The 16,710-nt window shown below is 48.0% G+C and overlaps 1 protein-coding gene across 4 annotated transcripts in view; it reads right to left on the bottom strand.

The window, feature by feature from the left end:
• The window catches only part of Glt1d1 (glycosyltransferase 1 domain containing 1), a 65,582-nt gene that overhangs the window by 13,288 nt on the left and 35,584 nt on the right, over window positions 1–16,710 (bottom strand). For 2 of the 4 annotated variants that reach the window (XM_038344845.1, XM_038344847.1), the window contains exons 7-11: window positions 15,123–15,218; window positions 14,262–14,311; window positions 4,252–4,295; window positions 3,016–3,136; window positions 2,795–2,938 (exon numbers count right to left, since the gene is read on the bottom strand). In XM_038344845.1, the coding sequence (XP_038200773.1) occupies window positions 2,795–2,938; window positions 3,016–3,136; window positions 4,252–4,295; window positions 14,262–14,311; window positions 15,123–15,218 (455 nt within the window). The remainder of the gene's footprint in view (window positions 1–2,794; window positions 2,939–3,015; window positions 3,137–4,251; window positions 4,296–14,261; window positions 14,312–15,122; window positions 15,219–16,710) is intronic. The other 2 variants (XM_038344844.2, XM_038344846.2) reach the window with 1 other exon arrangement.

Below are 16,710 nucleotides of genomic sequence, written 5' to 3'. Positions count from 1 at the left end.
ACAGAAGATGGGGGTTGTCACTGAAGAGTCAGACAAGGGAGCTGGAAGATGGCTAAGGTGGTAAAGTGTTTGCCCTGCAAGCATTAGGACCCCAGTTCAATCCCCGAAGAGTCGTGTTAAAAACATAACCAGGCATGGTAGTGCATATCTATAATCTCAATCCTGGGTGTGGAGCTGGGGGCCTGCAAGACAGGGGGATACCTGGAGCTTACTGGCTAGCTAGTCTAGCCTAATTGTTAGACTCCAGGTTATAAAAGATTCTAGCTCAGAAAAATTAAAGTGGATGCATCTGAAGAGATGATTCAGGGGTTAAATGTGCTTGCTGCTTTTGCAGAAGATTGGAATTCAGTTCCCAGCACCCAAGCTGGCCTCTAGATCTGAGGATACAACACCCTCTTCAGGTCACCACGGCCACTCCCATACATGTACACATATCCCCACATAAACACACATGAGTATACATAATTAAAAATAAAAATAATTTTTTTTAAAAAAAAGGCAAATTCTAAGCACAGACAAGCTCCGAGAATATGAACACACTGAGAAGCTGGTCCCAGTAGCACTGCAGCTGGCAAAGCCCTGCGCTAGACGGTGTTTGGAAATGGGTATTCTCCTCCCATCCAGAGCAAATCCACAGAATGAGCAGGGAAAGACAGAGGAGGGGGTGAGCTTGGCGCTCGCGCTTGGGATAGATACACAAATGTCAGAACACAAGACCCACAGCCTCCCTCCAGAAAGAGGCTCACCTGGCGTCCCTAAACTAGCTCAACCTCCTCTTATGGAGTGGACAGAACCCCCTGAATGGCTCTTTAAAAATCTCTGCAGCCAGCCCCCCACCCTTATCAGGGCTACCTGGGGTTTTATAGAAACAGTCTTTATGTTTCATGGCTGAGAAGTCATGAGAAACACCCAAACTCTGGGAACAGACAGCTCACCTGTGTGTGTCTGGGGGGTGGGAGGGAGCTTGCTCGTCAATCCTGGGTCACACCTGAGGTTAAACACTGCCCTCTCTATGTGTTCTCGAAGAGGGGTTTGCTTTGCTTGGATTCTGGTGACATGCGTGACCGTCCAGAGTGATCACCAGTAGCATGGGGAAATGATCTGAAGACATAGGCCACACAGACGCACAGAACCGAGCAGAGGGCGTTTCTGGTGGGTTTTGGCCAGTGGCTGGTAATATGGCTCTTCTACAACAAAGACTATATACAGCCCCTTCCAAAAGTCCTCATCTCCTGCAGCATCCACTTCCCAAATAAATGCCCTCAGCACATCTTTCCAGTTCTGACACTGGAAAGCAGCTTTGGGGGTTTCAAAAGAATATGCGGTGCCCCATGTACCACATAAAATTCTCTCTCTCTCTCTCTCTCTCTCTCTCTCTCTCTCTCTCTCTCTCTCTCTTCCTCCCTCCCTCCCTCCTCCTCTCACACACTGTGACACAAAATGGAACAAGCGTCTTGAAACGCTCTTCCAGGGTCCTTCAAGGTTCTCCAATCACCAGAGCTGGCCCTACCCACTAAGGTCAAGTATTCCCCTCCTCGCTCTTAGCTTTTGAGCACACCCCTCCTTTCACCCAGGGGGCAAAACCTGACCCAGAAGGTATGGTGTACGTCTGTGTGCGACTGTATCTATGTTGGTGCTCCAAACAGGAACACTGGGAAATGAAGACCATCTTTCACATCCTTTGTGTGTGGAGGGGTACATATGGATGTGTAGAAGCCAGAGGGAAGCGTGAAGTGGCCTTCCTTAGGAACTATATCCCTTGTTGTTTAGAGACAGCATCTCTTACTGGCCTGGAGCTCACAGATTCTATCAGGCTGACTTCCCAGCGAGTCGGGGGTGGGGGGGATTGCCTGTCTCCACTCTCCCCCGTCCCTAGCCCTGGGATAACACTTACAAGCAACCATGCTGGCTTTTCCTGTGTGTCCCGGGGATTGACCTTAGTGGGTAGTGCCAGCTTTAGTGATTAGAGGACCTTGAAAGGACCCTGTAAGAGCGTTTCAAAACGCATGTGCCATTTTGATGTCACAGTGTGTGAGAGGAGGAGGGAAGGAGAAAGGGACAGAGAGAGCAAATACTTTATTGACTGAACCGTTTCCCCGTCCCCTTCCTTTTAGGTAATTCTATGTGGGGCTCAAATCCACAATCTGCTTAAATGGGAAATGCCTGGCAGGTTTTTAGCAATAACCATCCAGTCACGGTGCATCCGGCCGAGATTGGTTTTTTGAGTTTTCAGTAAGAGGCCTGTTTTTAACCAAGGGGCATTTGTATTGCTGGCACAGGAAAGCAGATTCAGAAAGGTCAAAAGGTCACCTCCCTAACCAGTTGATGGGTGTGTGCTCTGTGATCAACTGCCCTGGCCATCTGAAGTGATTCTGACAAGAAAGACACGCTTATCCCTCCCCCTAAAATCAACCTCATTGAGAGCCCAAATAACCCAAAGGTTATTTTGACTTCTCAAAGGAACGCCGGCCGCTTCAACATTTCCAGGCCATCAGGATTGCTAACAGCTGTCTTTTCTGTGAGTTAAGCGGAGCCTGAGAGCAATTCCTCTGCAGGAAAAGCTGGTATGCAGCTTAGAAAACCACTCAACAGACTCCAGGCTCATGGCCTCTTCTTAAGAAATTGGAAGGGGGAAAACGTGTATTTACATACAGAAGAGCAACTGGCACCTGCTCTCCACTGGTTTCAAAGGTAGTCACTGAGGGGACAGACTGCTGAGGCTGACACTTATCACAGGCCAGACACAAAGATGACACAAAGCCGTGTCACATAGTGGATGCAAATTCATACCCACCTTGGGTGGCTTACAGCCACTTGCAATTCCAGCACCAGAGTATCTGGACGCCCCCTTCTGGTCTTCTCCAGCCACTGCATTCACTTGCACATGAGCCCACACAGACACATGTACACACTCATAACTCGAAATTCTTAAGTAAATCTTTTAAAAAAAAAAAATCAAAGAAGAGAAAGAAGAATAATCCAGTACCCCATCCTCAGCATTTGGGCCGCACCTACCTCCAGGATGGCGGCTGACATGCCCTCGGAGACTGAGCTGTTGACCAGCGCAAAGCAGCTCTTCACCACCGCGTGCAGGTCTTCCTGACACATCTCCCGGATCAGCCGCACCCCTGCAGCCCTGAAAGAACAGAGCAGGGATGGCATGTTGTTTCAGCATGGCTCACTGTCTCGCTCATATTTTATGTGAACAATTGAGACTCAACTTGTACAGTTAGTGAAGCTGGGTCCCTTGTTCCTAGACTCCAAAGAGTCTATAGACATCAGCCGAACACAAGTCAGCTCCTTAAATTCTTCCAAATCTTTGTTAAGATTTTTTTTTAATTTTTTGAGACAAGGTTTTTCTGTAGCTTTGGAGTCTGTCCTGGCACTTGTTCTGTAGACCAGGCTGGCCTTGAACTCACAGAGATCCACCTGCCTCTGCCTCCTGAGTGCTGGGATTAAAGACAGGTGCTACCACAGCCCGGCTGATTGATTGATTGATTGATTAACTGATTGACTGATTTGGTTTTTTAAGACAGGGTTTCTCTGTAGCTTTGCGGCCTGTCCTGGAACCAGCTCTTATAGACCAGTCTGGTCTCAAACTCTCAGAGATTTGCCTTCTTCTGTCTCCCAAGTGCTGGGATTAAAGGCGTGCGCCACCACTGCCCAGCTGACTTATAAACATCAGTGTTTGCCTGCCATTATGCATGTGAACCATGTGACTGCAGTGCTCGCAGAGGCCAGAAGAGGGCATCAGATCCTCTGGAACTGGAATTATAGGCGATTGTGAGTCACACTATGGATGTTGGCAACTGAACCTGGGTCCTCTACACGAGCAGCCAGTGCTCTGAACCAACTGAGCCTTCATCTGTCCCTAAATATTTGTTATTTTGTAAATCCCCCCCCCCCGTGTCATCAGTATCAAGCGGTCTTCAGGCATGGAGGCACATACCTAGAACCCCACCATGTAGGAAGCTTCTGATCCCAGTCCAGCCTGGGATATGCAGTGAGACAAAATGGTTTGCTCTGGCCTTTCCGCAGATGACTAGGGAAGTAGGGCATCTTACACTTCGAGTGCATCCATTTATTTGCCTGTACCTTGAGGCCCAAAGCATGACCTTAGAGATCATAGGGAGCATTAAAGGATGCAGTACTGACAACCTGCAGAGTCTGCCATGGGCAAGGTGGGACTCGTGAACCACTCTGCCATTCACTATTCCTGGTGTGCAAGATGCACCTGCCTGCCATGCCTACCTCCTCACCCGGTCTTTCACTTCCCTTGTAAACGCTGGATCCACCTGGAAAAAGAGAGGGACAAGAAACACTTAAAACCTCTGAGCCTCGGGCTGGCACATGGCTCAGCGGATCAAGGCCCTTGCTGCAAAAGCCTGAGGACCTGGATCCAGAAACTCACATGGTTGAAGGAGAAAATTGACTCCCCAAAGGTGTCCTCTCACTTCCACACATGCACCATGGCATGTATACATACACACACACACACACACACACACACACGGGGGGGGGGGGGGATTTTTACATTCTGACCCTATAGGTAGACACCAGTTGGTGGAGCAACTAGCTAGCATGCATAAAGCTCCGGGTTCAATCAATTCCCAACACTGAGTAAACCAGGGATGTTGATGAAAACCCGTAATCTTCACACTTGGAAAGAGGCAAATGGATCAGGAGTTCATCTTCTGTTACGTGGCAAATTCCAGGCCAGCCTGAGATAGACCCTGCCTGAGGCTGGGGTGAGCCTGATCTAAATCCAAGTCTACAGAGTATAAATTGTAACGGGCTCAAAGCCCACTCAGTAGTTCAGAAAGGGTGAATATAGGAAAAAAGCGAGGAAGAGTCCAAGTCTAGCAGTTACACAAGGAGGACAAGAACAGGAAGGAGCAGGGAGCACCTGGACTGTGTATGTCACCTGTGAGGGTTGAGTCCAGGGACACCTCAGGACGTAAAAGGACAGTGGAGCATTCCTACAGACAGGACAATTTAAGTGCCCAATCCTTCAGAGGAAGGCTTGCTTTCTTAAATGATGCAGATGGAATCTGTCATAAAAGCAATCAAGAGGATGCAGGGGAAACCTCAGTAAGCCCCTGACAAAGTAGTTCATGGAATCAAAGTTTGTTTTTACCTAGGAGCCGTCTCAGAAATGTGGCTTGCAAATCAGGGACGCGCCCCCTCCACCAATGAATAACGAAAATTTGTTTACCCACACGAGTATAATTTCAGACACAACGAGAAAGGACTAAATTAGGTAGCAACAGAAACGAATCCAGAAAGCAGGAGCTAGCGCAGGCGTGGCAGCGCACACCTGTGTTACAGCCCTCAGGGGTGGAGGCGGGAGGACAGAAGTTCAAGGTCAGACTTGGCTCCAGAGTTCAAGGTCAGTTTGCTGTAGAGTCAGTTGTCCAACTTGCTGATGCTCGCCACAAACCCCACACTGAGACATCTGACAAACTACATCAGGCAGACTGGCCCCTCGGTGTCTCCCGCCTGACTGCTAAAACGCTTTTGAAACAATAGAAAAAGCTTTCTTCAGCACAAAATTCTAGAGTCAGCAAGATGAAGATGGCTCATTGGGTCAAGACGCTTGCCATCAAACCAGACCTGAATTGGATCTCCAGGATCCATGTGCACCGTGGCACATGCGCCTCCTCCAAAATAAATATGTAAATAAATGTATTTTTTTAAAAAAAATTAGAGGTCAGGAATGGTGACACTCGCCTTTAATTCCAGTACTTGGGAGGCAAAGTCAGGTGGGTCTCTCGTGAGAGCGAGGCAAGCCTGGTCTACACAGTGAGTCATCTGGAGCTACAGAATGAGATCCAGACTCAGAAAAGAAAAAAAAAAGGAAGAAAAAAAGGAAAGAGGAAAAATAAAAAAAAAAAGACTTATTTTAGGTGGCGAGATGGCTCAATGACATCTGCATGCAACACATAAATAAAAATAAAAAGACATCCTTTAACTTTTTTTTTTAAAAAAAATCCTAGACATTGCTTCAAAGACACAGCAAGGGTGTGAACCCAGCTCAGGAACGCAGGGTGCCAGCAGCCCCTCCCGACACTGGCTCCAGCCGGACTGTGAAGAAAGCAGATCCAATTCCTGTTCTCATTCTGTTCTCATTCTGTTCTCATTTACACGTTGCCAATAGCCATCGTGAATTACAAGCATGCTGGCTAGCTGCAAGCAAACGCCGGGACGGCCACTTTTAATGGCAGGTGATAGACTGCCTTCTCCCAGGAACTCGGTTTCACTTTCTCCTGAGAGAAGTGCTGTACAGTGCGCCTTGGATCCTTGCGACTGCTCAGATGCCTGCCCAAGATCCCAAAGGGTTGTCCCTGTTAGGATTGCTGATGTCCCTGGAGCCGCTACATGCCTGGGAACATGAAGAGCTACATCATATCAAACATGAATGCGTACGAATTTGTAATTATTCCCAGGAAGATCTGTGCAGAGAGGGGCTCATAGTTATGAACAGCAAATCGCTGCTATTTCTGCTCTTAATAATTAATACTCTGTAGCCACTTAAGCTAGAAGAACATGTGCCAAGTCCTTTACAGTTGTTAAATTGGTTCTAGCAACAATGTTACTACCAAACATTCCACACAGGAAGACTGAGAGAGCTTGTGTAACTTCACCAGGGTCCCAGAGCAGGAAAGCTATTGGACCAGTGTTTCCATCTGGGCAGACTGCAAGTCAAGCTCCCTTGGTTCTGCTTGATTTCATCCTAAAAAGTTTGAAGGACAGAGGCTGGAGAGATGGCTCCATTGGTAAATGATTGCCTTGTAACCATGAAGACCTCAGTTCAATCCCCAGAACCCACATTTTAAAAAGCCAGGTGTCAGGGCTGGAGAGATGGCTTTAGTGGCTAACAGTACTTGTTGCCTTTACAGAAGAATGGGTTCCCAGCATTCATGCTGGGTAACACTCAAAACCATCATCTGTAACTCCAGTTCCATGGGATCTGGACACTGTCTTCTGGCCTCCATGAGCCCCTACACTCAAGCGGTGATTATGTATCTGCACACACACACATACACACACACACACACACACACACACACATACAGAGAGAGAGAGAGATATTTATATGTGTATGTATGTATGCATGTATGTATGTATAATAATTTAAACCTTAAAAATTAAGGTATTATAGTGTATGCTCATAATTCTAGCTTGGGGGATAGGGAGTAGAAGATACCTGGCCCTTCCTGAAGAGTCTGCTTAGCCAGATCTGTGAGCCCCAGAACCATGAAAGATTCTGTCTCAAAACAAAAGGTGGATGGCCCTCCATAGGAATGTGCACTAATTCAAGCACACGTGTGGGTGGGCACACACACAGAGTAAAGACCCATGAAATTCCTGCCACCTTCCTCACCATTTCCCCTCTGGCCAACCAGTGTCCCATCCTCCAGGAGTACCTCCAGGACGCAGTATCTCTGAAATGCCACATCTCTGAAATGCTTTTAATCCCCGTTACTACCCAGACTAGAAGCACCACCTCCTCCCCAACTATCCTGCTACCTGCCACGGAGGATCTCCATCTACGATAGCTCTGCCTCTTTCCTCTGCACCTCCGTCTCTTTCCCTGGATCCCATGCCATGACTGGAACATTCCATGCATGAGAACTCCCTTTCCACTTCCCATTCTCGAGGCCTCAGGCTCCAATTATCCTAAGCAACTAGATCTTGCTACGACCCTCGAATGAAACCCTCCTTCTGGGCTGGCCAGATGGCTCAGTGGACGACTGTGCTTGCCACCAAGCACAATGACTTAAGTTTGATCCCCGGGACAGTCCCATCCTCCCCACCCCCAGAAAGCTGTCCTTCGACCTCTAGACACACGCACCATGTCATGTACATACGTACACACAAATAAAAGTCAACAAAACGCTGCAAGCCTTTCATCCCATGTTAACGTCGTATGTGGGGTTGGGTACTTCAGCCGGGTCATCTTTTCATCTTTATGAGCATGCTTTGGCTCTCACAATGAACGATTCGGGGGGGGGGGGGGGAGATGATTTGTCAAGCAAACAAGCCCGTGTTCTGAGACGGCAGAGATGCAGAGCTGGTGCGTAGCTAAGGAGCGAAGAGCGAGCCCTAAGATGAAACTACAGTCGGCGCTGGCTTTCGCTGGGTTTACTTTCCACGCCAGTTCATTTTCAAATCTCTTAGTGAAGCCGAGTGGAACAAAACACGAGATAAAGAGCAAAGGAAGAGGGGATGCTGTAACGTAATGAAATTCTTAAAGGGGGAAAAAAAAACATTGAAAGCGGCAGAGAAAAATTCTCATTTCCTCCTTCTAAGCTTGTTTATTTCCTAACAAAATATATTGTTTCAACTCTCTCGGGCTTAGAGGAAATAATCTTCACTGGAGAAGTTACCGGGCAAAGTCATTAAGCTGTCATGCCCAAAGCAAACGTTCTGGCCTCCGGGGCGCTCATCAAAGAGCCCGGAAAGGTCCCGTAGGTGATGCCCTGCGAGCAGGAACACGTGCTTCTCTCAAATGGGGAAACTGAGAGATCAAAGGAGCATCATAGAAACCCCAAGCCGAGCTCAGAACACCCTGCAGCTAGAACAGGATCCCAGCAGTCAGAGCAGGAAGGGACCATTGGCGACAACGTCCCTTCCATCCCTGTAGCCACAGGACACTACCCCAAGGACAAGAACTGCTCAAGTTTTCGCTCCTAGCGAACTGAGAAGCAGGGACTGCCGTCTCAGCCATTCCTGCTTTGCAGATGGGGAAACTGAGGCACGTGGTTAACTCAAGAGCAGCTAGGTAGCTGTCCCCGAAGTCAATGAGGGCCATGACATCCTTCATCATACAGCCACATGAAACCTCCACAGGCACCCGGCACCCACCTGCTACACATACATAATGCAGGCCAAACATCCATATGCATAACAAGTGACATAAATCTTGAAAGTAAAATGTGTGTATATGCATAAACAGTTTTGGATGTTGTTGTAGCTGTCCTGTTCAGCCCCCATCTCATCCCGCCTGCCCGTGACTCATCCTCACTTCTCCCCCACTGAATAGGGTCTGATGAGTGGCCTCTCACCTGGTGGCCCAGTCCCAATGAAATAACAGCCTGACACTCTCCTGAGTCCTGAGCCTTGAGCCTGGAACACTATCCAGGTCTAAGAGGCAAGGTGGGAAGGCCTCTTTTCTCCCCTTGAAGTGACATTTATCACCATGGAGTGTACTGTGCTCATTTCAAGGCTCTTCAGCATCCCCCGTGATTTCTCCATTGAGCTCGTAAGATGTCCTCTGGCACGCTTTGAGCTGGGAACCTTTTTGGGTACTTGTGGCAGAGGCACGTGAATGAGCCTACTCGGTATCTTCACCAGAGTCTTCTGAATGATTGGGGCTACAAGGCAGAGGTAGTCATTGCCAAACTACACAGTGATTCCCCAGTAATAGTCGGGGTCTGCTTCATGGACCATGATGTAGCCAAGTTGACGCAACTTTGCAGAGAGGCAGGGGACATGACCTAGGAAAGCTAAATAAGCCCGCCAAGCATCTCCCTTACACCACAAGTGCTTATTGAGACGCCAGCTCTGCAGAGAGCAAAGGCAGAAATGGGCCAAAAGAAAGTGCGCTCATATCAGGGTCCAGGCAGGAAGATCCAGGAGGCTTGGGGGTGGGGTGGGGTGGTATTAATGTATGCTGTAGCCATTGAAACAGGACATTTAATGTGTCCTGACACTTGGCCACTTGGCAAACTCATCTCATCAGCCTGTGAGCCCCTAACACAACAGCAAATACTCAAAGTCAAGTACAAAATGTCTTAAATCTTATCCTGTTCCAGACTCAGAGAGATGATAAATTGAGCACTTGACTATGACCATTCTAGACGTATGGAGGTTTTGAAATGGTAAAGAATGAGTTTGTTAGAGAGAGGTCAGAAAAGAACATCTGAGAAGGACCCGACCTGAGCCAGCCCCACCCTGGGGAATTTCATCTCAGGAGAAGCCACTGTGCAGGCTTCGGGAGGGAGTGCCACTGACCTGCCCCCATCAGATTGGCCTGTGAATAAGTCTGAGGGGTATTTTCTTGATTGGTAATTGATGTAGGCAGGATTCAGCCCATTGTGGGTGGTATCACCCCTGGACAGGTGGGCCTGGGTCATATAAAAAAGCAAATTAGCAAGCCTGGAGGAGCAAGCCAATAAGCAGCGTTCCTCCATGGCCGCTACTTCAGTTCCTGCCTTCCGGTTCCTGTACCGTTTGAGTTCCTGCCCTGGCTCCCCTTCATGATGGACAGTGAGCTGTAAGCCAAATGAACCCTTTCCCCGTCTAAGTTGATTTTCCTTGTACTGTTTATCACAGGAACAGAAAACAAACTAGGGGAGCAGCTAGTATTAAAGAGTGGCATATTGCCGTGGTGGAACTGACAGTGTTGTTTTGGGGAAGGATCATGAAAGGATTTGGGAGCTTTGGGCTGAAGGGGCATTGGAGTCCTCAGGCCTTGGTGGGCAGCTGTTGTATAAGGCGGGAGGATAATGCTGAGAGCAGCACAGACCTGGCTTACAGGTATCTGAGGGGAGTTTGGGAGTCTCTCAGAGGCCCTATCAAGGCAGTTCCTTCATGTGATGTTTTAAACTGCAAGCCTGGTTTCTGGTTTGCTGGGACTGAAAATTAAGCTGTGGTTAATGAGAGACCAGCACCATTCAGGAGGAATCTTCTAGAAGGTATTTCCTTGGGGCTGGCACACAGAAGCAGTGGTTCAGAAGGCTGCACGTCAAGCTGGCAGTCAAACTAAGTAAGGTGTATGGGGCTGGAGAGATGGCTCAGAGGTTAAGAGCACTGACTGCTCTTCCAAAGGTCGAGTTCAATTCCCAGCAACCACATGGTGGCTCACAAACATCTGTAATGAGATCTGGTGCCCTCTTCTGGCCTGCAGGCATACACGTGGGCGAAATATTACATACATAAAATTAAAAAAAAACTTAGTAAGGTGTGGAAATCCCCTACATGGACCTGGTTTGAGGGTGTAGAGGGTGAGAGGACCCTGTGGCAGGTAGGGCTGGAGTCCCTTCAGAAAGATCAGGAGGTCATTGGTGGGGTGATAGTTGCAGCTGTAGCGGAGGCTTCAGGCTTGAAGGGGTTGTGGAAAGAATCCAAGGCTTGATGCCATGGGAGCAGAGGTAGAGTCCCTGAAGGGAGCCCAGGAAGAAGATGACTGGTCAAGGTGCAGCCTCGATTGCATGGGTAACCCCAGGACTAGGGGCTCATGGAGAGAAGCTAAGCATTGGCAAAATGGGAGAGATCACTGGTGAGGGTGAAGCTTTAGTTTCAGGGGTGACGCCAGAATATTGGAGATGCCGGATGATGGAGTGACCACTGGGGACAGTGACAAGTGTGGGGTGAAGCTACCCTGAGCATTGCAGGACAGGCAGTGTGTGCTGCGGTGGCAGAACCAGGGGGCTGGGACTGTCTAAGCCCTTTGGAGCCTGATTCATGACCGAGTCCCAGACTCTGAACGGCTTATACTGTTAGGAGTTTGGTTTTGCTTTGGTCTGATTCTAACTATAACCTGGTTCTCCCCTCTTGAAATAAGAAGTGTGTAACATATTTTGGGTTTTATAGGAAGCCACCATTAAGAGGCACTGAACTTTTAAAGTGTTAGGATATTTCTGAAGACTGTGGGACCTCTCATGCTATACGGTGTATTATGTCACTAGACTAACAAGAGGTCTCTTCTCACCGTGGGCTCTGACACGGCTGCACAGATTCAAGCCCTTGACTGTGCATGTATGTATGTATGTATATTTTAAACTTGGCTGCACATGTAGCACTGGACAACATCTGGAAATTGTTTCTCTCCCATTAAGTGGATCCCTGTGACTGAAATCAGCAGCAAGCACCCTCACCCACTTCACCCACAGAGCCATTTTACCAGCCCCCTCCCCATCTTGGTTATCTCTGCCCTCATTCTGGGTAAACACAATTCTTCCCGAAGGCTGTAAGAAAACAGAGAACACTTGTGCATACTGGGAAGGTCCACGGGGCGCAGGGATAAATAAGACAAATGGACGAGGCTCTGAGAAGTTGTAGAAAGTGGTCGCTAGGCTCTGGGGGGAGCGTTTCCAAACTAGTGAGCGAAAGAGAGACCGGCCGATTGATGCCATGGAGAATCTGTTTCCTCCTGGACGGAGGTGGGAGGCTTAGGAAAGACACAACAAAGTCACAGGGCTCACTGAGCCGGCCCCCTGAGGTCCCTGAAGCAGGGAAGTGGTAGCCAGGGAAGAGGAGACTCTTCAGGGGAACTGTCTGCAAGCTGGGCAGGAAGCCCCAGGGATGCATCATCACCCAGGCTGGGTGGGGTTTTTGGTGTTATCACTAGCTGCCTTTGAGTCACCCATGGTCCTGCCAGTAACACCAATAATTTCCGTGATTCATCAAGATGGACTGGTGTACGTTGGTTTCCTAGGCTTGTGGACATTCTTTCTGTCGGTGTCAGTTAGCAAACACTCCCAGCTGGCCTCTCACCACCTGGCCTAACAAAACAAGGAGATGGAAGCGGTGGCTCACGCTGCACAGATGAGAATTCCACTCAGCAGCACAGAGGATTGGTGCTGTAGCTCGGATAGGCTGCTGCTGTGCCGTACTATAACTTGAGTGGACCTACACACGCAGCAGAGAGTCTCAGAGGCTAGAAGCCAGGATCACGGCATCAGCAGGCTGAGCATTTCATGAGCTGCGCTTGCTGGTTCGTAGGGAGTGGCCTCTTGCTGCGTCCACGCGCAATGAAAAAGTCAGGGCAACTCTCCCGGGGCTTCTTCTATAAGGGCACTGATCACATTGGCGAGGGCTCCCTTATCCCCTTTAATATTGTCACCTCCCCAGAGACTTCATCTTAGCACATTGCAAGACAGGATTTCAGCAGAGGAATCTGGAGGGAAAGGTACACAGTGGGAAGCCAGGAACAGAAGCCACATGAAGACAGAGTGGTAATGGCCAGGCAGATCCCATCGGGGTAGGAGCATGGAGTATATGTTGTTTTCCAAAGTGCTTGGGGCAAATGAAAGTCCATAGAGACCAGTGGCTTGATCTGAAGCTGGGTTCCAGAGCAGTTCTGCAGTCACAGTTTGAGCAGTTTAAAGGGTTCCAAAATACTTCGGACTATACATAGAGTTTGGCCTATATATTTTTAAATAAGTTTCTCTTTATATGAACCACCAGTTTTCCCATAAGAATTATCTAATTAGTCTTTGCAACAGTAAATTAGTTTGAAGTAATTGCAATCTTTACAGTAAGTCGGCCATAAAGGTGAATAGCAGCTATAATCTTTAACTGATCTCTCTCTCTCTCTCTCTCTCTCTCTCTCTCTCTCTCTCTCTCTCTCTCCCTCTTTCTTCCCCCTTTCTCTCTCTCTGACACACACACACACACGGTTCTGGGAACTGAATCCAGGGCCTTGCATATACTAGTTTGACAAGTGTTCTACCACTGAGATATGACTCAGGTGATTTTCATTTCTTAAATATTCTTACATATATGCATGTTTCACATGCATGCATGCAAAGCCTGAAGAGCCGAGTGAGGGTGTTGGACCCCTTGGAACTGAAGTTACAGATGGTCGTTAGCCACTTTGTGGGTGCAAGGAACTGAACCCAGGTCCTCTGGAATAGCAGCCAGTGCTTTTAATGGCTGAGTCATCATTCCACCCCATGGTTTTCATTTTTTTAATGCAAATTATGGGCCAAGGAGATGGGTCAGCAATAGAGGTGCTTACCACCAAGCCTGACACCTGAGTTCAATCCCTGGGACCCACACGATAGAAAGACTCCCTAAGGCTGCTCTCTGGCCTCTACATGTGTGCTGTAGATGCATGGCCACCCCTGCACTTGCCATATTAAACAGTAAAACATGATAAAAAGGCAAACTTAAAGAGAAAAGTTACCTAAAGAGAAAAAAAATGCCTGGGTATATATAAGAGGAATATACACTAGTTTTATACGTATTATAAGTCAGTAGAAGAGAGACTGGAGAGCTGACTCCGCAGTTAGAGTGTGCACTGCTCTTATGGAGAACCTGAGTTCCATTCTGAGCACCCACACTGGGCACCTGACAAGCAACTGCTTTTGAATCTAGGTCTAGGGGATACAATGCCCTCTGTTGGCCCCAGTAGGAACTAAACTCACACGCATGCATGCACACGCATGTGCACAAGCACACACACAAATAAGAAAACAAAATCAGTAGGAAAAAGCATCCACCAGCTAGAAATTCATAGCACATGGACTCACCTCAGGACCTACGATCATCATGTAAACATTGGGCTCTTCTTGATGCCATTCTTGGGAAGAAAAAGAAAGAAAGAAAAGACTTTAAATAAAGGACCTAACGTGGCTTCAAGTCACAGCTGAGAAAACAATTCAGCTTAAATACAAATTTCTCCACAGCATGCTTTGTGCTCTTAGGTCATTAAGCATTCACCCATGCTAACCAGGATTGATTTCACTTATTTTGGATGCCCACGTGTAGTATTGTATGCTTTTACGCAAAGATTTGTTTCATTGGGAGCTGAAGCAATGGCTCAGCGGTTAAAAACATTTGCTACTCTTGCAGAGGATCCACATTTGGTTCCCAACACCCACATGGCAGCTCACAACTGCCTGTAACTCCAGTTCTGGGGTGGGGCAGTCCCACGGCCCTCTTCTGGTATCCACAGGCACTGCACACATATGCACACACAGAGAGAAAAAAATAAGGGGATCTTTATTTTTAAAATAGTGGTAGAATTTTAAACAAATCTTTTAGCTTTATAATTATTTCCAATTTTTCCGCCATCCTTCATACCTGAAGTTGCAAGTCTACACAGAGATAGTTATCCAATAAATTACCCTTCTGGCTGTTTCCAAAGTGATGATCTAGAAATAGTCTGCTTATGTGCAAAGAGAAAATAAAAGGGAAAGAAAGAAAGAAAAGTGGTCCCACCAGGCAAGATGGCTCGCGGTGTAATGCCAGCGCTTCACTTAGGAATCTCAAGCAGGAGGACTGGGCATTCATGGCCAGCTGGGGCCATCCAGAAAGAACACAAGACCAAGCAAGGCATATCTCTATCTACAAATCCACACGACAAGGAAGGGAGACACTGGACCACATACCTGAGAACGCGTCTACCAAGTACAGCGGGTCCTTCACGGGCCTGAGTCCACATATTACCAGGAACACGTACAGGTTGTCTGCATTTTGGTCAATCTCTGCAACGTAAGAGCGGTGGCCACTTCAGTGGGGGTGGGGGATACAGCTACGCAGCAGTAGTGACATCACTGTGGCCTGCAGACCAGAGGTCCCCACATTGTCCTTCTGACCCCTTGTGCGTCCTCTGACTGCCTCGCCACACATGAGCTTCTCCAAGCATAGATAAACCCGAGTTTCACTCTGCCTGTGAAATGCAAGGTCTCTGCCATTGAGAGGGAGGGATGGGGCCTGGGAGAGCTGCCCCAGCCACGAGTGATAGGAGTGAGCAGTCCCAGGAAGGACGTGGGCACAGTCGCAGTTGAGAAAAGTGTGAGTTCCTTGATGCAGCATACTCACGAATTCACAGATGCACGCTAGGTATGAGCATATGTCCCTGGGGATAGGAAACACACACATCCGTCTTGTTGTCCTGTTGTTTTTTCTGTATGTGCCAGTTGGATTTGTCAACTATACCTCAGAAAACTGCAACCGTTCTAAAAGCAGACGTATTTTTGTAGAGAAGGGTTTTTTTTTTCTCTCTCTCATTTGTTTCTGTTTTGTTTCTCGTGTGTAGAGTATGAGATAGTATCTCCTACAATAATCCCGACAGGCCGCTTGTTATGTAGCTGAGGAGGACCTTGAACTTCTGATCCTCCTGACTCCACCTCTTAAGTTTAGGACTACAGCCATATACCACCATGCCCAGTTTATGCTGGGATCAACCCCAGGTCTTCCTGCATGTTAGACGAGCACTCTACCAATGGAGCTGTCTGTATAGCTTTGAAAGAAACAGAGAGGGAAAGGGGCTGGAGAGATGACTCAGCAGTTCCCAGCACCCACATGGTAGCTCACAAAGCTCACAACCATCAGTAACTTCAGTTCAAGGGGATGTGGTGCTCTGGTGCCCCCTTCTGGCCTCCATAGGTACTGCATGAATGTAGTGCATAGCCATAAAAAAGGGCAAAAGAGCCACTCATATGAATAACAACAACAGCAATAATAATAATAATAATAATACAAAGAAGGCCTAGGAGTGCCAAATCTATGATGTAGAACCAGCAGTGAGCACTACTCTTGGTGCCTCTTCTCATGACAAGTGAAGCTGACTTCCTCACCCCTGACCTCTAGATGGGGTATGAGCCTTCCTGGCCAACAAAACGCAGGAATATGTCCATATGTGACCTTTGAACCTTGGCTGTGAGAGGCCTTATCACTCCCTGGTCATCTGGCCATACCACTTTTATGGGGGAAAAAAGATTTGATAAAGAGACTCATTTTGGCAGAGTGATGTCCCAGATTAGAGGTGACACTGGGTGTCAGACACATGTGAGCAAGGAGGGGACAGCACTGGCAGGCCCGGAGCAGACAGAGGCTGCCCAGCTGAGACACAAACCACAACAGTCACATCCACAAAAATCATGAGGAAGGGCCATAGTTGTTTGAGACCAGGAGATGTTGAGGTGTTTTATGGCAACTGGTAGATAACTGAGTTAATGGCAACTATTAATAGAC

The sequence above is a fragment of the Arvicola amphibius genome, chromosome 10 (assembly GCF_903992535.2).
Source record: "Arvicola amphibius chromosome 10, mArvAmp1.2, whole genome shotgun sequence".
In the NCBI taxonomy this organism is placed as follows: Eukaryota; Metazoa; Chordata; class Mammalia; order Rodentia; family Cricetidae; genus Arvicola; species Arvicola amphibius.
This window is presented reverse-complemented; position numbering and strand designations above follow the sequence as displayed.